The 15,538-nt window shown below is 40.7% G+C and overlaps 1 protein-coding gene across 1 annotated transcript; it reads right to left on the minus strand.

The window, feature by feature from the left end:
• Positions 1-1,463: 1,463 nt before the first annotated feature.
• Positions 1,464-3,123, minus strand: LOC123946348 (taste receptor type 2 member 20-like). Its single transcript, XM_046011797.1, is given in 4 exon segments — positions 1,464-1,497; positions 2,116-2,155; positions 2,158-2,214; positions 2,217-3,123. Coding segments are annotated over 4 exon segments (1,038 nt in total).
• Positions 3,124-15,538: the final 12,415 nt, after the last annotated feature.

The raw sequence follows: 15,538 nt of genomic DNA on the forward strand, positions 1-15,538 counted from the left end.
TAAAACAGATGATGAAGACTTTCTTTATAATCACTATATAAACATAACAGATACTATTTTAATGTGCAGAAAGGTCATTATGTACCATAACTTTTCTAAAGATTTTATTTATTTATTTGTGAGAGAGAGAGCACACAAGCATGGGGAGAAGCAGGAACCCCACTGAGCAGGGAGCTGAATGCAGGGCTCAGTCCCAGGACCCTGGGATCATGACTTGAGCCGAAGGCAGATGTTTAACTGACTGAGTCATCCATATGTTACAATGAACATATTTTTAGGACAAAGAAGATCTGAGTCTTGTTATCTGAAACTTAAAAGAAACTTTCAGAGGTTTATGAAGGGGCGGCGGGGGGGGGGGGCGGGGGGGGGAGGTTGAGGAACCAGGTGGTGGGTAATAGGGAGGGCACGTACTGCATGGAGCACTGGGTGTGATGCCAAAACAATGAACACTGTTATGCTGTAAATAAAAAAATAAAAATAAATAAATAAATTTAAAAAAAAAAAGAAACTTTCAGTAGCAGGAGGGAAAAAATGATGGACAATTCAGAGGCTCAAAGATGAAAACATTTTAAAAAATTTGACTTCAGATCTGAACTTCCAAAAAGGTCTTCTTTCTTCAAAAACTGTAAGAAGCATATGGGAACATAGAAGCATTGAAAGCAAGTCATGCTCATTCTTTCTTCCTTGTTCATATCATAGAACTTGGTTTTTTATTCAAGATTTTACCTACTTGTATTAAATCTCATATTCTTTTGCACTGTTTATTGAACACACACATAAAATGTCTTCTAAATATATTTGTCACTCTTGAATTTTATCATGTGCATCTTTTTCTTTTTTCTTTTCTTTAAGATTTTATTTATTTATTTGACAGACAGAGATCACAAGTAGGCAGAGAGGCAGGCAGAGAGAGAGGAAGGAAAGTAGTCTCCCTGCCTAGCAGAGAGCCCGATGCGGGGTTAGATCCCAGGACCCTGGAATCATGACCTGAGCCGAAGGCAGAGGCATTAACCCACTGAGCCACCCCAGACGCCCCATCTTTTTCTTTTTTCAAAATTTTATTTTATTTTTTTTCAGTGTTCCAAAAATCATTGCTTATGCACCACACCCATCGCTCTCTATTAACCAAGAAGAATTCATGTTGGAATAATATCTACCTAAAACAGTCATCCTCAATGTGTGATTTACAATTGACTATCATTACCACCCAAAGGAATGAAGATTCAAACAATAAAATCTAAATATTGTGGTATGTATGTGTGGTACTGATTATAATGGGAAATAGCAATGATTTCCTGAGATTAAGTTGTCAGTTCTGAAAAATGCATAAATATAGGTCATAAATTTGGAAGACAATACATAGAATGTGTATGTGAAATATACACTGCTTCATAATCTTGAGGCATCTCTTACAATATTGTGTATAATTACATTCTTACCTGCAAAAGGTAGGATCTACAGTGCTATGGACTTATTATTACCTTTTTAAGGTATAATCTTTCTTATATTTTTCATAAATACACACACATGTACTTTTTGTGATACTAATCTCACAAAACAAACTGGGGGTTGCTGGGGGGAGGTGGGGTTGGAAGAGGGGGAGGAGGTTATGGACATTGGGGAGGGTATGTGCTATCGTGAGTGCTGTGAAGTGTGTAAACCTGATGATTCACAGACCTGTACCCCTGGGGATAAAAATACATTATATGTTTATTAAAAAAAAAAAAAGAAAGAAAGGATGAATACCCAACTTTTGTAGCAACATGGACGGGACTGGAAGTGATTATGCTGAGTGAAATAAGTCAAGCAGAGAGAATCAAGTATCATATGGTTTCACTTATTTGTGGAGCATGACAAATGACATGGAGGACATTGGGAGATGGAGAGGAGAAGGATGTTGAGGGAAATTGGAGGGGGAGGGGAACCATGAGAGACTATGGACTCTGAAAAACAACCTGAAGGTTTTGAAGGGGTGGGGGTGGGAGGTTGAGGGAACCAGGTGGTGGGTAATAGGGAGGGCACGTATTCCATGGAGCACTGGGTATTGTACAAAAACAATGAATACTGTTACGCTGAAAAAATAAATAAATAAATTTTAAAAAGAAAAAAAAAAACTTCGGAAATTTCTCAATTATATACTCATGAGAAAGAAGTAGGAAGTATAAAAAGATGCCATCAGCTTGTTTTCTCCTGGAAGACATGATGCTCCTCTCACATCCTTTCTTTCAGCCAGTACCTCAGCGACCACAGAAATGACAGAAAGGCCTCTCTCAGCTTCTTGTTTCCCCAAATTAGGATAAATGAGTGGCTTGAAGAATACAAGATTCCCATAGCCTTGCAAAACAGGAGGACCGACTTGTTCATCAGCCACTTAGAAGTCCAGATTGTGATAGTTAGAGTCAGGAAGTAACCTACTAATAGCAAGAGAAAAGAGATCACAGTCTGCATGGCTCTTATGTGGACCTTGGTGCTGGGATCTTGGCATCTTTTACCACCAGATTGCATCTTCTTGAGATGTTTCCACATGGAAAAAATTAAAAGCAGAAAAGATGTCAGAGATATAGCAAAGGGCACAAAGTTTGCTAACGTGAATACAGTCATATTTGAAAGGCGTGCAATGTTCACCAATCTGGAGTGTCTAGTGATGTTTCCTTCATATTCCTTCGTCAGCTCATATATGCTTACTGCCGCAACATGAAAAACCAAAAAGAATGAAGACACCAAGAGTATCACAAGAATTACACTTTTAAATCTCCACTTGAGACGAAGAAAAATAAGGCTAGAGAAATTGGCTATTTTGGACAGATAAAATATGCTGAGGCTAGTAGCAAGCCAGATGCTAAAATGATAGCTTGTCGTCCACGCAATATGAACCAGAAGTTTTGTTTCCAAGCTAAATGGATCTGGATTCAACACAGTTCCATACCAATATGTTAACAATATGCAGAGCAAACAGATTCTGGAGATCGCCAGAGCTGTGAGAATTTGATCAGCTGAGGACATCTTTTGTCTCTTGACCCAGTCAATGTAGTTCACCACCACTATGAAGCCATTGGCAAAATTTCCTAGAACAAATTCTGTTATTACGAGGATGGAGAAAATGTCCAGTAGCGAAGTTACCATGTCTAGAAAGAAAAACCAAAAGGCTAAGTCTAATGTCACTGGTTGTGGTTCCTTGAATATTCTGACCTTATATTGTATAGGCTGCTGATCTCTGAGTGTGCAGGAAAGTTCTTGTTTCTTTTAAATTCTGTGACCAATGTCAAGCAGGAAAGCACCAGGGTATGCTAATAGATGAGCTCAATGCTGTCTTGATGAAACCATTCTTATTCCCAAATAGCTAAATTGATGCCCACTCATATACTCTGTGTCCTTGCCATGGGCTGGATTATTTCATAACTGGTGTGGAAGTGAAAGCTGAGGTCACATTTGCTAACATGCAAATAAGGACATATTGTTTTGCAATTTTTCCTTGTTTAACCTTTCCATAATTTGTGCTCACCAACTTTAGTTGTGAGGTAGTAAAATTTTAAAAACCCAATACATAAACAAAAAGTGAATGTTCAAATTATTTCATGAAGCTTGGTCATAGCTAGGATCTATAGTGCAATGGACTTATTACTACTTTTTTCTCTTTTTTTTTAAGATTTTATGTATTTACTTGACAAACAGAGATCACAAGTAGGCAGAGAGGCAGGCAGAGAGAGAAAGAAGTAAGCAGGCTCCCCACAGAGCAGAGAGCCCAAGGGGCTCGATCCCAGGACCCTGGGATCATGCCCCGAGCCTAAAGCAGAGGCCTTAACCCACTGAGCCACCCAGGTGCCCCTATTATTTTCTTAATGCCAGATTTACATAGGAGGAATTTTACTTTTCCTTTCAAAACATCCAGAAAAGACAATTCTGTCTAAAAGCTGGTTGCTGATAACTAATGCTTAAAAGTTCATTTATTTACAAGCTCATAAACACACACACACACACACACACACACACAAACTCACACACAAACTCACACAAATACATATGCATCTCATGGATGGAATTACTGTCCTAAAATTTCCAAAATGTAAAATCAGTGTCAGGAGATCACCCCAGTTTAAATCCTACCTTTCTCCCATGCAGGCTTCTCAAGTCATTATTAATGGCTACCAGATGCAGCTCTCATGCTTAGGCCCTTGGTAAAGTTATTTTTTGAGTCTATTTTATACTTAAATATTGATATATAATTAAAATATTCAAGAATGTTATAAACATTTTTGGGCATTTCAAAAGAACATTGCCAATTCCAGTATTTTTCCATATACGAATATTCAGTTTTATTTTCTGTTTAATTTATTTTTGATAACTTCTTTTTTAAGATTAATAGATGTTAAAATCAACCTTTAACCTCGAATTTCATTCAGATTCAGTTTTTGTAGTAATTCAGTCTTGTAGTAACTCCGAGGATCTTGAGTGGGACTGCCAGGATGAGAAACCTAGATTGTCTGCTTCACATATCTCTGATCTTTGACGTTGTTCTGAAACTCCTCTCTGCCTCAGTATGATCATCGGTAAAATGCAGATAGTAATGATATCTTTTTCCCAGTGGTCTTTGTGAGGAGTTTGTGCACTATCTTCTGTCTTGCTTGTCTGGTACAGACAGGGCAGGGAATGTTGTTCCTTAGTCATTAGATCCGGTGCTATTTAACACACTTACACTGAAGTTAATCCACCACACTTCCATTTAGGAGTAGAACGTAGCAAATTGAAAAAGGAAATATTCCCTTCTGTAACAAGCAGGATAAGGAGAACAAATTGCCAAACTTATATTTTAAATTCATCACAAACTGTGCAAGAAGGGAGGGCCACCTGAACTAAAATCTGGAACAAAGAGTCTTTGCAGGTAAAGAGATGATCTATATATTCAGTGCAATATCCCAGCAGGCTCTATCTGCAGAAAGTGAAAAACTATGTCTAAAATATATATGGAAATGCAAAGCACCCAGAATAGTCAAAAGGATTTTTTTTAAAGAATAAATAAATAAATTTGAAAAAAAAAAAAAGATCTCAGTTCCTGGTGTCAAAGCTTGCTAGTAAGTTGTATTAAGATAGTGCAGTATTGGGGCACCTGGGTGGCTCAGTGGATTAAGCCGCTGCCTTTGGCTCAGGTCATGATCTCAGGGTCCTGGGATCGAGCCCCGCATCCGGCTCTCTGCTCTGCAGGGAGACTGCTTCCTCCTCTCTCTCTGCCTGCCTCTCTGCCTACTTGTGATCTCTCTCTCTGTCAAATAAATAAATAAAATCTTTAAAAAAAAAAAAAAAAGATAGTGCAGTATTGGGGCGCCTGGGTGGCTCAGTGGGTTAAGCCGCTGCCTTCAGCTCAGGTCATGATCTCGGGGTCCTGGGATCGAGTCCCACATCGGGCTCTCTGCTCAGCGGAGAGCCTGCTTCCCTTCCTCTCTCTCTGCCTGCCTCTCTTGTGATTTCTCTCTGTCAAATAAATAAATCTTTAAAAAAAAAAAAAAGTGCAGTATTGGGGCACCTGGGCGGCTTATTCGGTTAAATTTCTGCCTTCAGCTCAGGTCATGATCCCAGGCTTCTGGGATCAAGCCCTGAATCGTGCTCCCTGCTCAGCAGAAAGCCTGCTTCCCTCTCTCCCTCTCCCTCTGCTACTCCCCCGGCTTGTGTGATCATTCTCTCTCTCTCTCTCTCTCCTGTCAAATAAATAAATGAAATCTTAAAAAAAAAAAGTATGGATTCTCATGAAGATAGACATATATATTAATGAAACACAATTGAGAGTCCAGACTTATATTTATATTCATGGTCAATTTATTACCAAACCCACATTGGGCTGCTTGTCACTCAAAAGGCCACAACTCAAGAGATGAGATTTGTTTTGTTTTGTTTTCTACGGTTTTTATTTATTTATTTAAGAGAGAGAGAGAAAGCGTGCACATGAGAGTGAAGCAGGGAGGGGCAGAGGGAGAGGGAGAGCGAGAATCTCAAGCAGACTGCCTGCTGAGCGTAGATACGCTCTCACGACCTTGAGCTCATGATCTGAGCTGACATCAGAAGTCGGATGCTTAACCAACTGAGCCACCCAAGTGCCCCTCAAATGAGAAATGTTTGATTGGAAAGAAACGTGAGCTTTAGTCAGGAGGCTGGCAAACAGGGGAGAAGGCAGACTCTTGTTCAAAACCAACTCAGAGATTTCTATCTGGATCAGGGGTTTTTAAAGGAGTTTAGGGTAGTTACTCAGCAAAAGGAGTGCAGTGGGCTAAAACATTTCTTGATTATGTGCAGATTCCATGATGCCAGCTCCACATGTTATCTCCATTCAAGGGGGTTGTGAGGGGTTGTGCTGGTTCTCGTGTCATGATGGGTAAGAAGACTATTCTTTCTCAAAGGAGGGCAAGGTCTCCAGATACACAAAAGAAGTCTAGTAAAATAATTTGCATGACCTAAAAGAAGAAAAACATTTTGCTAACAAAAAAATGCTAGGCTAACCAGGAAGCTGAGGCAGCTTCAAACGACTTGCTGGCTGCTGTGACCTGGGAAAGTTCTGGTCCTCAACTCCTCAAGGCCAGTGGCCCGCCAATCTCAAGAAAAGTAAAGTAGTCCTTCCACAGATCAAGAGCCTTAAGTCAGTAAGGAAGGAAGTTGTGAACCCTGAAGACCAGCTAGAATGCTGTTACAAATGAATTCAAAAGGTTATCAAGGCAGTCAAGGGGGAAATGATCTTTCTTTAGTATCCATAAATGAAGCTGGGACAATTAAATACCCACATTCATAGAGATAAATTTAGACCCTTATTTCATACCATACACAAAATTAACTCAAAATTGATCATAGATCAATTGATCATAGAACCTAAATGTAAGTAGAACAACTATAAACTTTAGTAAAGAACAAGAGAAAATTTTGTAAACTTCTGCAAAATTTTATAAACTTGAATTAGGCAGACTTCTTAGATACAACATCAAAAGCATAATTCATAAAATAAATAAGCTAATAAATTGGACTGTGACAAAATTCAAAATTTTTGTTCCCCATGATGTTCACATCCTGTATAATTCCCTCCCTGCCCTTAAGCATGGGCAGGACTTGTGACTTATTTCTAGCCTGCAGAATATGGCCAGCACAAAGGAATGTTGTAGATACCTAAGATCCCCAACCCCTAATTCTGAGACAATTAAAAAGGAGATTACCTTTCAGGGGCTTGAGGTAATCAGGTAAAAAAAACTTCAGAACAGTGGCTGGACCTTCACTGAGTGAGAGGCTCTTGCACGCCTTAAAGAAGTAAGCAGCCGGGGCGCCTGGGTGGCTCAGAGGGTTAAAGCCTCTGCCTTTGGCTCAGGTCATGATCCCAGGGTCCTGGGATCGAGCCCCGCGTCGGGCTCTCTGCTTGGCTGGGAGCCTGCTTCCTCCTCTCTCTCTCTCTGCCTGCCTCTCTGCCTACTTGTAATCTCTATCTGTCAAATAAATAAATCTTTAAAAAAAAAAAAAAGAAAGCAGCCATGCAATTAAGTGTCTATGGAAAGGGCCATAAAAAAATGAATCTTCTCATCAAGCCTGCAGATGAGGACACTATATCATCAAAATGATGACTTCAACTTGGTGAGATCCTGAAGCTCAAAACACAGCTTGCCCAGACTCCTGACCCAAAAAAGCTATGAGATAAGAAATGTGTGTTTGCACCAGTTAGAATGGCCAAAATTAGCAAGACAGGAAACAACGTGTGTTGGAGAGGATGTGGAGAAAGGGGAACCCTCTTACACTGTTGGTGGGAATGCAAGTTAGTGCAGCCACTTTGGAGAACAGTGTGGAGATTCCTGAAGAAATTAAAAACAGAGCTTCCCTATGACCCTGCAATTGCACTGCTGGGTATTTATCCCCAAAGATACAGATGTAGTGAAAAGAAGGGCCATTTGTACCCCAATGTTTATAGCAGCAATGGCTATGGTCGCCAAACTGTGGAAAGAACCAAGATGCCCTTCAACGGATGAATGGATAAGGAAGATGTGGTCCATATACACAATGGAGTATTATGCCTCCATCAGAAAGGATGAATACCCAACTTTTGTAGCAACATGGACGGGACTGGAAGAAATTATGCTGAGCGAAATAAGTCAAGCAGAGAGAGTCAAGTATCATATGGTCTCACTTATTTGTGGAGCATAACAAATAACATGGAGGACATGGGGAGATGGAGAGGAGAGGGAGTGGAGGGAAACTGGAAGGGGAGATGAACCATGAGAGACTATGGACTCTGAAAAACAACCAGAGGGTTATGAAGGGGCGGCAGGGGGGTGGGGGGGGGTGGGAGGTTGAGGAACCAGGTGGTGGGTAATAGGGAGGGCACATACTGCATGGAGCACTGGGTGTGATCCCAAAACAATGAACACTGTTATGCTGTAAATAAACAAATAAAAATAAATATAAAAAAAAAAGAAATGTGTGTTTGCATGCACCCCAATGTTTATAGCACAATATTCACAATATCGTGAATGTCCACAATAGTCCACAATAGTCAAACTATGGAAGGAGCCCAGATGCCTGTCGACAGATGAATGGATAAAAAAGATGTCACACACACTGGAATATTACTCAGCGATCAGAAAAAATGAAACCTCACCATTTAAAATGACAGAACTAGAGGGTATTATGCTAAGTCATATGTGTATTTCTCAATCAGAGAAAGACACATTTCATATGATTTCACTCATATGTGGAACTTAAGAAACAAAACAGATGGAAATAGAGGAAGGGAAGGAAAAATAAAATAAGATGAAATCAGAGAGGGAGACAAGCCATAAGAGACTCTTAACTATAGGGAACAAAACTGAGGGTTGCTGGAGGGGAGGTTGGAGGATGGGTTGGCTGGGGGATGGGCATTAAGGAGGGCAGATGATGTAATGAGCCTCTCATTGTTATATACAACTGATGAATCACTAAATTCTACCCAGAAATTAATAATATACTACGCATTAACTAACTTGAATTTAAATAAAGCAAAAGAAAATAAAGATAGATTAGTAATCATTAGTTTTACAGTTTAGTCTATAAGCTATAAATTATGGAGAAGAATCATGATGCAAACAAGGGAAGAAGTGGCATTGTCCAGAGATCAGGTATTTGTATCAGAATGAAACAAGAACCCATTTTTTGGATCTTTGGTGGTTGGAAATAGGAGTAAATAAATGCTTTGACAGAGCTTACATAAATTGATGGAGTGTAACTCCCCTACCCTTCAATATGGGCCTCAGTGGTTTGCTTCAGTAAATAGCATGTCCAACTGAGACTGGTTAACTTGCCAGACAAGGTTTAAAAACCCACTCATCTTGGGACATCTGCTTTGAAGCCTTGAATCATAATGCTGGAGGCACCATGTGGAAAAACCAAAGAGAAGCAGAGTTGAGATGCCTGAGCTCTTTCAGGTTGCAGCTGTTCAAGTCTTTCTAGTGCAAGTGCCTGGAAGAGGCCACCACGATGACTCCAGCAGCCTCGTAAGAGACTCAGGGCCAGAACCATGCAGCTGAGTCACTCCTGAATTCCTAACTCATAGGAACCAAGAGGAGATAGCGATTATTGCTATTTTAAGCTACTAAGTCTCAAATGATCTGTAATGAAAAGTAGGTACATAATATAGTGAAGGATAGCTTCTTTTGTGAGATGGGAGCAGAGATTTTTTTGTTAATTTTAAATGTGGTAAATGGTAAATGTTGGAGAGCTGAAGAAGCCAACTACATTGAACAGTTGTCATTCTCTTCAGTCATCCAAAAAAGGATCCTATTCTTGGAATCATGCCTTATTCTATTGATCTCCAATTTTAGAGAACTAAATGGAAATACTTTCCCAGCCTCCCTTGAAAATATGAAAGCTACTGACATGGCTTTTTGATGTGTCAATTAGGCATTTTCTAGAATGTTCTTTCCAGAATGTTTGTGCTTATAGTGAGATAAGGGAGATTCTCTCAGGAGAGATACTGGGAGCTGGAGGCCAACAGCCATCCATAACATTGACACACCTTGTTCCTGTCATCCATTCAGATGCTAACCAAGGCACTTGGTCCTAGGAAAGGATTTTTCCCTTGTAATGAAGGTCTCAAATCAGTTGATTTTGAGTTCATCAAAAAGAAGGTTATCCAGGAGGGGCCTGACTAAATCCAATAGACTGGGCCATCCCAGAGGCTGAGACCCCAAGCAGCAAAAGAAAAGCAAGCCTGTGAAATATTTCCACATTTAAAATATCAGCAGTCTGTTGTTGATGGCCTGCTGAGTCACCTCACGGACAGGAAATTACAGCTGTGCCTGAAATTGCTCTCCCTTCCCTCTGCATCCCTTTTAGTTTCTCTAATGCTTAGGTTACCATCCCCTAAACATTGATGAGCACTAAGAAAATAATGGTTTGCGTTTCATACATATTCATCTTCCATGTTTTATTTGATTCTAAATTTAAAATAATAGGAATTAATGTGGTCTATCACTGCGAGCTAAAAGGATAAAAAGAGCAAAGACCCCAGAAAAATACTATTAATTTTCCACTTCAACCAAAAAGAAAAAAAAAAAGAGGACAGGGAAAAGTAGCTGTCTTCTGGAAATAGAAGATGCTGAGGCAGGCGTCAGATCAGACACACCACTGGTTGGTGGTTATGCAAAAAGAACATGAAATTTTTCAATTTGACCAGTGCTGTGTGGATGTATGGAGAGCAGTAGAAATGAATCAGTCAGTATCATGATCAAGAAACATGGTCTGGGGGCGCCTGGGTGGCTCAGTGGGTTAAAGCCTCTGCCTTCGGCTCAGGTCATGATCCCAGGGTCCTGGGATCGAGCTCCACATCCGGCTCTCTGATCCACGGGGAGCCTGCTTCCTCCTCTCTCTCTGCCTGCCTCTCTGCCTACTTGTGATTTCTCTCTGTCAAATAAAAAAAAAAAAAAAGAAAGAAAGAAAGAAACATGGTCTGGTTATACACAAGCTGGTGGGGATAAGACCAATGAAGTTGATCTTCCTCTCTCTTACCCACTTGATGCAGTTCATTATTCCAATCAGTCCATTTCTGTAAATACCTGTTAGGAATTCCACAGTTCTGACAACCCAAAATGTTGTGTGCTTGACATTTTCTTCTGAGTGAAAAATTACCATCCCAAATATCATGGTTGATGAATTGGTGGATTTAAAACAAATAGTTTTTGTAGCATTTGTTTGTTTGTTTTGATCATGGCTTCCATTTCATTTCAGTAGACGCCAGTTTCTATTATCATGTTGTTCCTCAACAAATGTTGGGAAAACCTTTCAGTTCATTTACAGTGGTTTAGTTGGTAATTCCCTTGCCAAGGAATGTGGCTAATTCTTCTTTTAGTAATGCTTCCTTTGACTTTTCATGTTCTTTTTTTTTTAAGATTTTATTTATTTATTTGACAGAGAGAGAGAGACAGCCAGAGCAGGAACACAAGCAGGGGGAGTGGGAGAGAGGAGAAGCAGGTTTCCCACAGAGCAGGGAGCCCAATGTGGGGCTCAAACCCAGGACCCTGGCATCCTGACCTCAACCGAAGGCAGATGCTTAACAACTGAGCCACTTGGGACATTCAGGGGAGTCAACCAATGAGATGTCTTGGTTTGCTTGTAAAAAGTTAGGGCACAGTGAGATAACCTAAGGGGCACTGCCAAGCTGAGCACCAGCTACCTACCAAGGTATTCAGGCACAAGAAAGATAAACAACACAGATGAAGACAATCCCTGCTAGAGTACAAACTATTGCCATTGGGGTGTGCTATTAATGAATTCATTCATGGGGACTGTACCTTTACCTGTTCAAGCCAAGGATCCATTAAGTTGTCAGCACATAGAGGAAGAAAATCTCCTAGCCTAAAAGAATGAGTTGCTCTAAATATCCTGCAAAGACAGGTGCTGCCGGTAAGAGGTCTTGGGGGGGGGGGGGTAGATCTGATCTGGACAATCACGGGAATGTGGGGGTGCAAGTATACCAAGGTTTGCATAACCGAGTACATAGTTATAATTGAGAAAGGTCAAAACAAGGCACAGGTCGTTCCAGCTGTAAAAGTTGAACTCAGTAAGAGACTTCTGGGGGCAGGGCATTGATTGTAGTTTGCAGTGACATTGAGAAAAAAAGAAGAATTAATACAGAAAGGACCCAGGGGTTCCTAGGATCATGGACAGATAGAAATCTTTGATGACAAATCCAGCAATCTGAAAGATGACTCCTCCCCCCTCAGTGAGAGCCTGGGAGATATGGATGAAGGCATTATCTTCCAGACCAATGCCAGAGTGAGGGCAAGAAAAAGGTTAAGAAAGGAGTTCATGCTTAGTTAAAGTATGAAGTCTCAATCTGGTATCTTGAGTGGAAATAATCTACCAACTTCTCTTCTGTGTCAGTGTGTTTTAGAGGGTTCCAGCATCTGCAAAGGACCAGATGTCGGGTGGAGCCTTGTTCTGCTGTGAGATGAGAATCCAAGCTCTATACCTTTTAATTTGGTGACAGTGTGAGTGGTCAGGAGCTCCTGGTAAGTTTCATTCCAATGAGGTTCAATGATTGTTTTCCTCTGATGACATTTCCAGAGTACCTTGCCCCCAGGTTCCAGTCTGGGTCCAACAGGAACCTTTGAATTGGAAACTGGGAAGTCTTTTTCACCTTGTTGATGATAACTTTACTATAAGACATTGAAGATTTAGAGTAGCTGGTTATTCAAGCAGATAATGAGATCAACAGAAGGATGTACAGCCATGATGCTTTCATGCGGAGTGAGCTTGTTTCCCAAAGGCGGCACTGGGAATAGTCAGCAAGACCAGAGGCAAAATCTTATGTCAAGGGAGATTATAAGTTTGAGAACCCCATTCATTCTCCCAATCTTGCCTGATGATTGAGGGTGATAGAAACAGTGATAATTCCAAGAACTGTACAAGGCTTTCCTTAAGATTTGTGTGATCTGCCCAGTGACGTGAATGCCTTGATCCCCAGAAACTGTGGAAGGTATACTCCAAGGGGGAGACACATTTTCTAACAACTATTTTGCTACCGTGAAAGCATCAGCCTTATGGCAGGGGAAGGCTTCGTCCTATCTAGGAAACACACCTACAAGAACATATTGCTAACCCATACTCGGTGGCAATTGAATGAAGTCTAGCTGCAGGTGTTCAAAGGGTCTGGAGGGAGGAGGTTTGAGGCCTCTGGGAACAAAAATAAAATTTCTAGGATTACAGACCTGACAGGTCACACATTGATAGTAAACTGTTTTGCAATCTTTAGGAGTCTCCCCACCAATGTTTAGTTATAATTTGAGTCATCTTAAATGCACCATGTTGGGGGGAGCAGGGTGGGGGAGTGGGGATAAAGGAATTTAAAAATCAAAAAATGGGATTTGCCAGGGAGCTGGAAAGAACCAAGCAGCCATCTTGGGCTTCCCATAGCGCTGACTGTTCACTGAATTTACCACTATCATCTGCCCAGATCATTTTCTGATCTGGAAGCAGACTGCTACCATGTTGCAAGAACATCAGCATGGCAAACATCTGGCAACAAGGGGTCATTTTTTGCAGAAGCAGAATGGACTTTGTCCACATGTGCCACAACCTTTACAGATTCTATTGCATAGAAGTTGGCTAGAGCACTTTCTGTAAACTCAGGTTCAGCCTTAATTTGATGATAGCTATTTTGAATAGCACTAAAATCATTCACTTCTTGCCCATTTTTTATTAGGGTCCCAAGGATGTAAGATCCCCTTTGTTTCCATAACATCCCCAACTCATGGATGACCCCAAAGGCAAACCAGCTATCGTGTGAATGTTGATAATTCATCTCCTGGTAAGGGCACAGAGCTCTGCTTTATGGGCTGGTTTGGCTTGCTAGTAGTTCATATTGGGTGGTAACAGCATAACCAGCTCAGAAATTCCTCTTTCATTTTTAAAATATGATTCACCAACAAACAAATTTAGATCAAGATTAGTCGAAGGGGAATCTCAAAAATGAGGACCCACCATCACCAAAAGGGACATTATTACTCCAGAGTCATGGGGTTTGCCTTCATCAGGTGGGGGTAGGGTCATGGTAGGATTGAGAATGTTACAGTGTTTAAGATGGAGATTAGGTGGTGAAAGCAGAAGGATCACCTTGATTGCAGAGAAATCTTGAGTCCAACTAGTATTTAAGAGATTGAACAGGGTGTGTAGTGGTGGGCTGGGTAGGGGGCATTGTAAATAAAGGTCTTTTCCTTGGGTTAAATCTGCGGAGGATTTTACTAACTTTGCAGCTGCAGCTATAGCCTTAAGACAGTTTGGACAGGCCCAGGCATCTGAATTGGGTTGTATACTCAGAGGCAATAGCTGTAAAATCAGTATGTTTAGTGCATTGTTTTTGCATTTGCATTCCCAAAGCTTGATTATCCTCTCATGTCGAAATCAAGTAAATGTTGCTGGGAAAACTGGACAGCTATATGTAGAAGAATGAAACTCGACCATTCTCTTACACCGTACACAAAGATAAACTCAAAATGGATAAAAGAGTGCTCGCTTCGGCAGCACATATACTAAAATGGATAAAAGACCTCAACGTGAGACAGGAATCCATCAGAATCCTAGAGGAGAACATAGGCAGTAACCTCTTCGATATCAGCCACAGCAACTTCTTTCAAGATATGTCTCCAAAGGCCAAGGAGACAAAAGCAAAAATGAACTTTTGGGACTTCATTAAGATCAAAAGCTTCTGCACAGCAAAGGAAACAGTCAACAAAACAAAGAGACAACCCACGGAATGGGAGAAGATATTTGCCAATGACAGTTTAGAAAAAGGTTGATATCCAGGATCTATAAAGAACTCCTCAAACTCAACACACACAAATCAGATAATCATATCAAAAAATGGGCAGAAGATATGAACAGACACTTCTCCAACGAAGACATACAAAGGGCTATCAGACACATGAAAAAATGTTCATCATCACTAGCCATCAGGGAGATTCAAATTAAAACCACATTGAGATACCACCTTATACCAGTTAGAATGGCCAAAATTAGCAAGACAGGAAACAACGTGTGTTGGAGGATGTGGAGAAAGGGGAACCCTCTTACACTGTTGGTGGGAATGCAAGTTGGTGCAGCTACTTTGGAGAACAGTATGGAGATTCCTCAAGAAATTAAAAATAGAGCTTCCCTATGACCCTGCAATTGCACTGCTGGGTATTTACCCCAAAGATACAGATGGAGTGCAAAGAAGGGCCATCTGTACCCCCAATGTTTATAGCAGCAATGGCTATGGTCGCCAAACTGTGGAAAGAACCAAGATGCTCTTCAACGGACGAATGGATAAGGAAGATGTGGTCCATATACACTATGGAATATTATACCTTCATCAGAAGGGATGAATACCCAAATTTTGTAGCCACATGGACGGGACTGGAAGAGATTATGCTAAATGAAATAAGTCAAGCAGAGAGAGTCAAGTATCATATGGTTTCACTTATTTGTGGAGCATAACAAATAACATGGAGGACATGGGGAGATGGAGAGGAGAAGGGAGTTGAGGGAAAGTGGAAGGGGAGATGAACCA

Source organism: Meles meles, chromosome 7 (assembly GCF_922984935.1).
Source record: "Meles meles chromosome 7, mMelMel3.1 paternal haplotype, whole genome shotgun sequence".
Classification (NCBI taxonomy): domain Eukaryota; kingdom Metazoa; phylum Chordata; class Mammalia; order Carnivora; family Mustelidae; genus Meles; species Meles meles.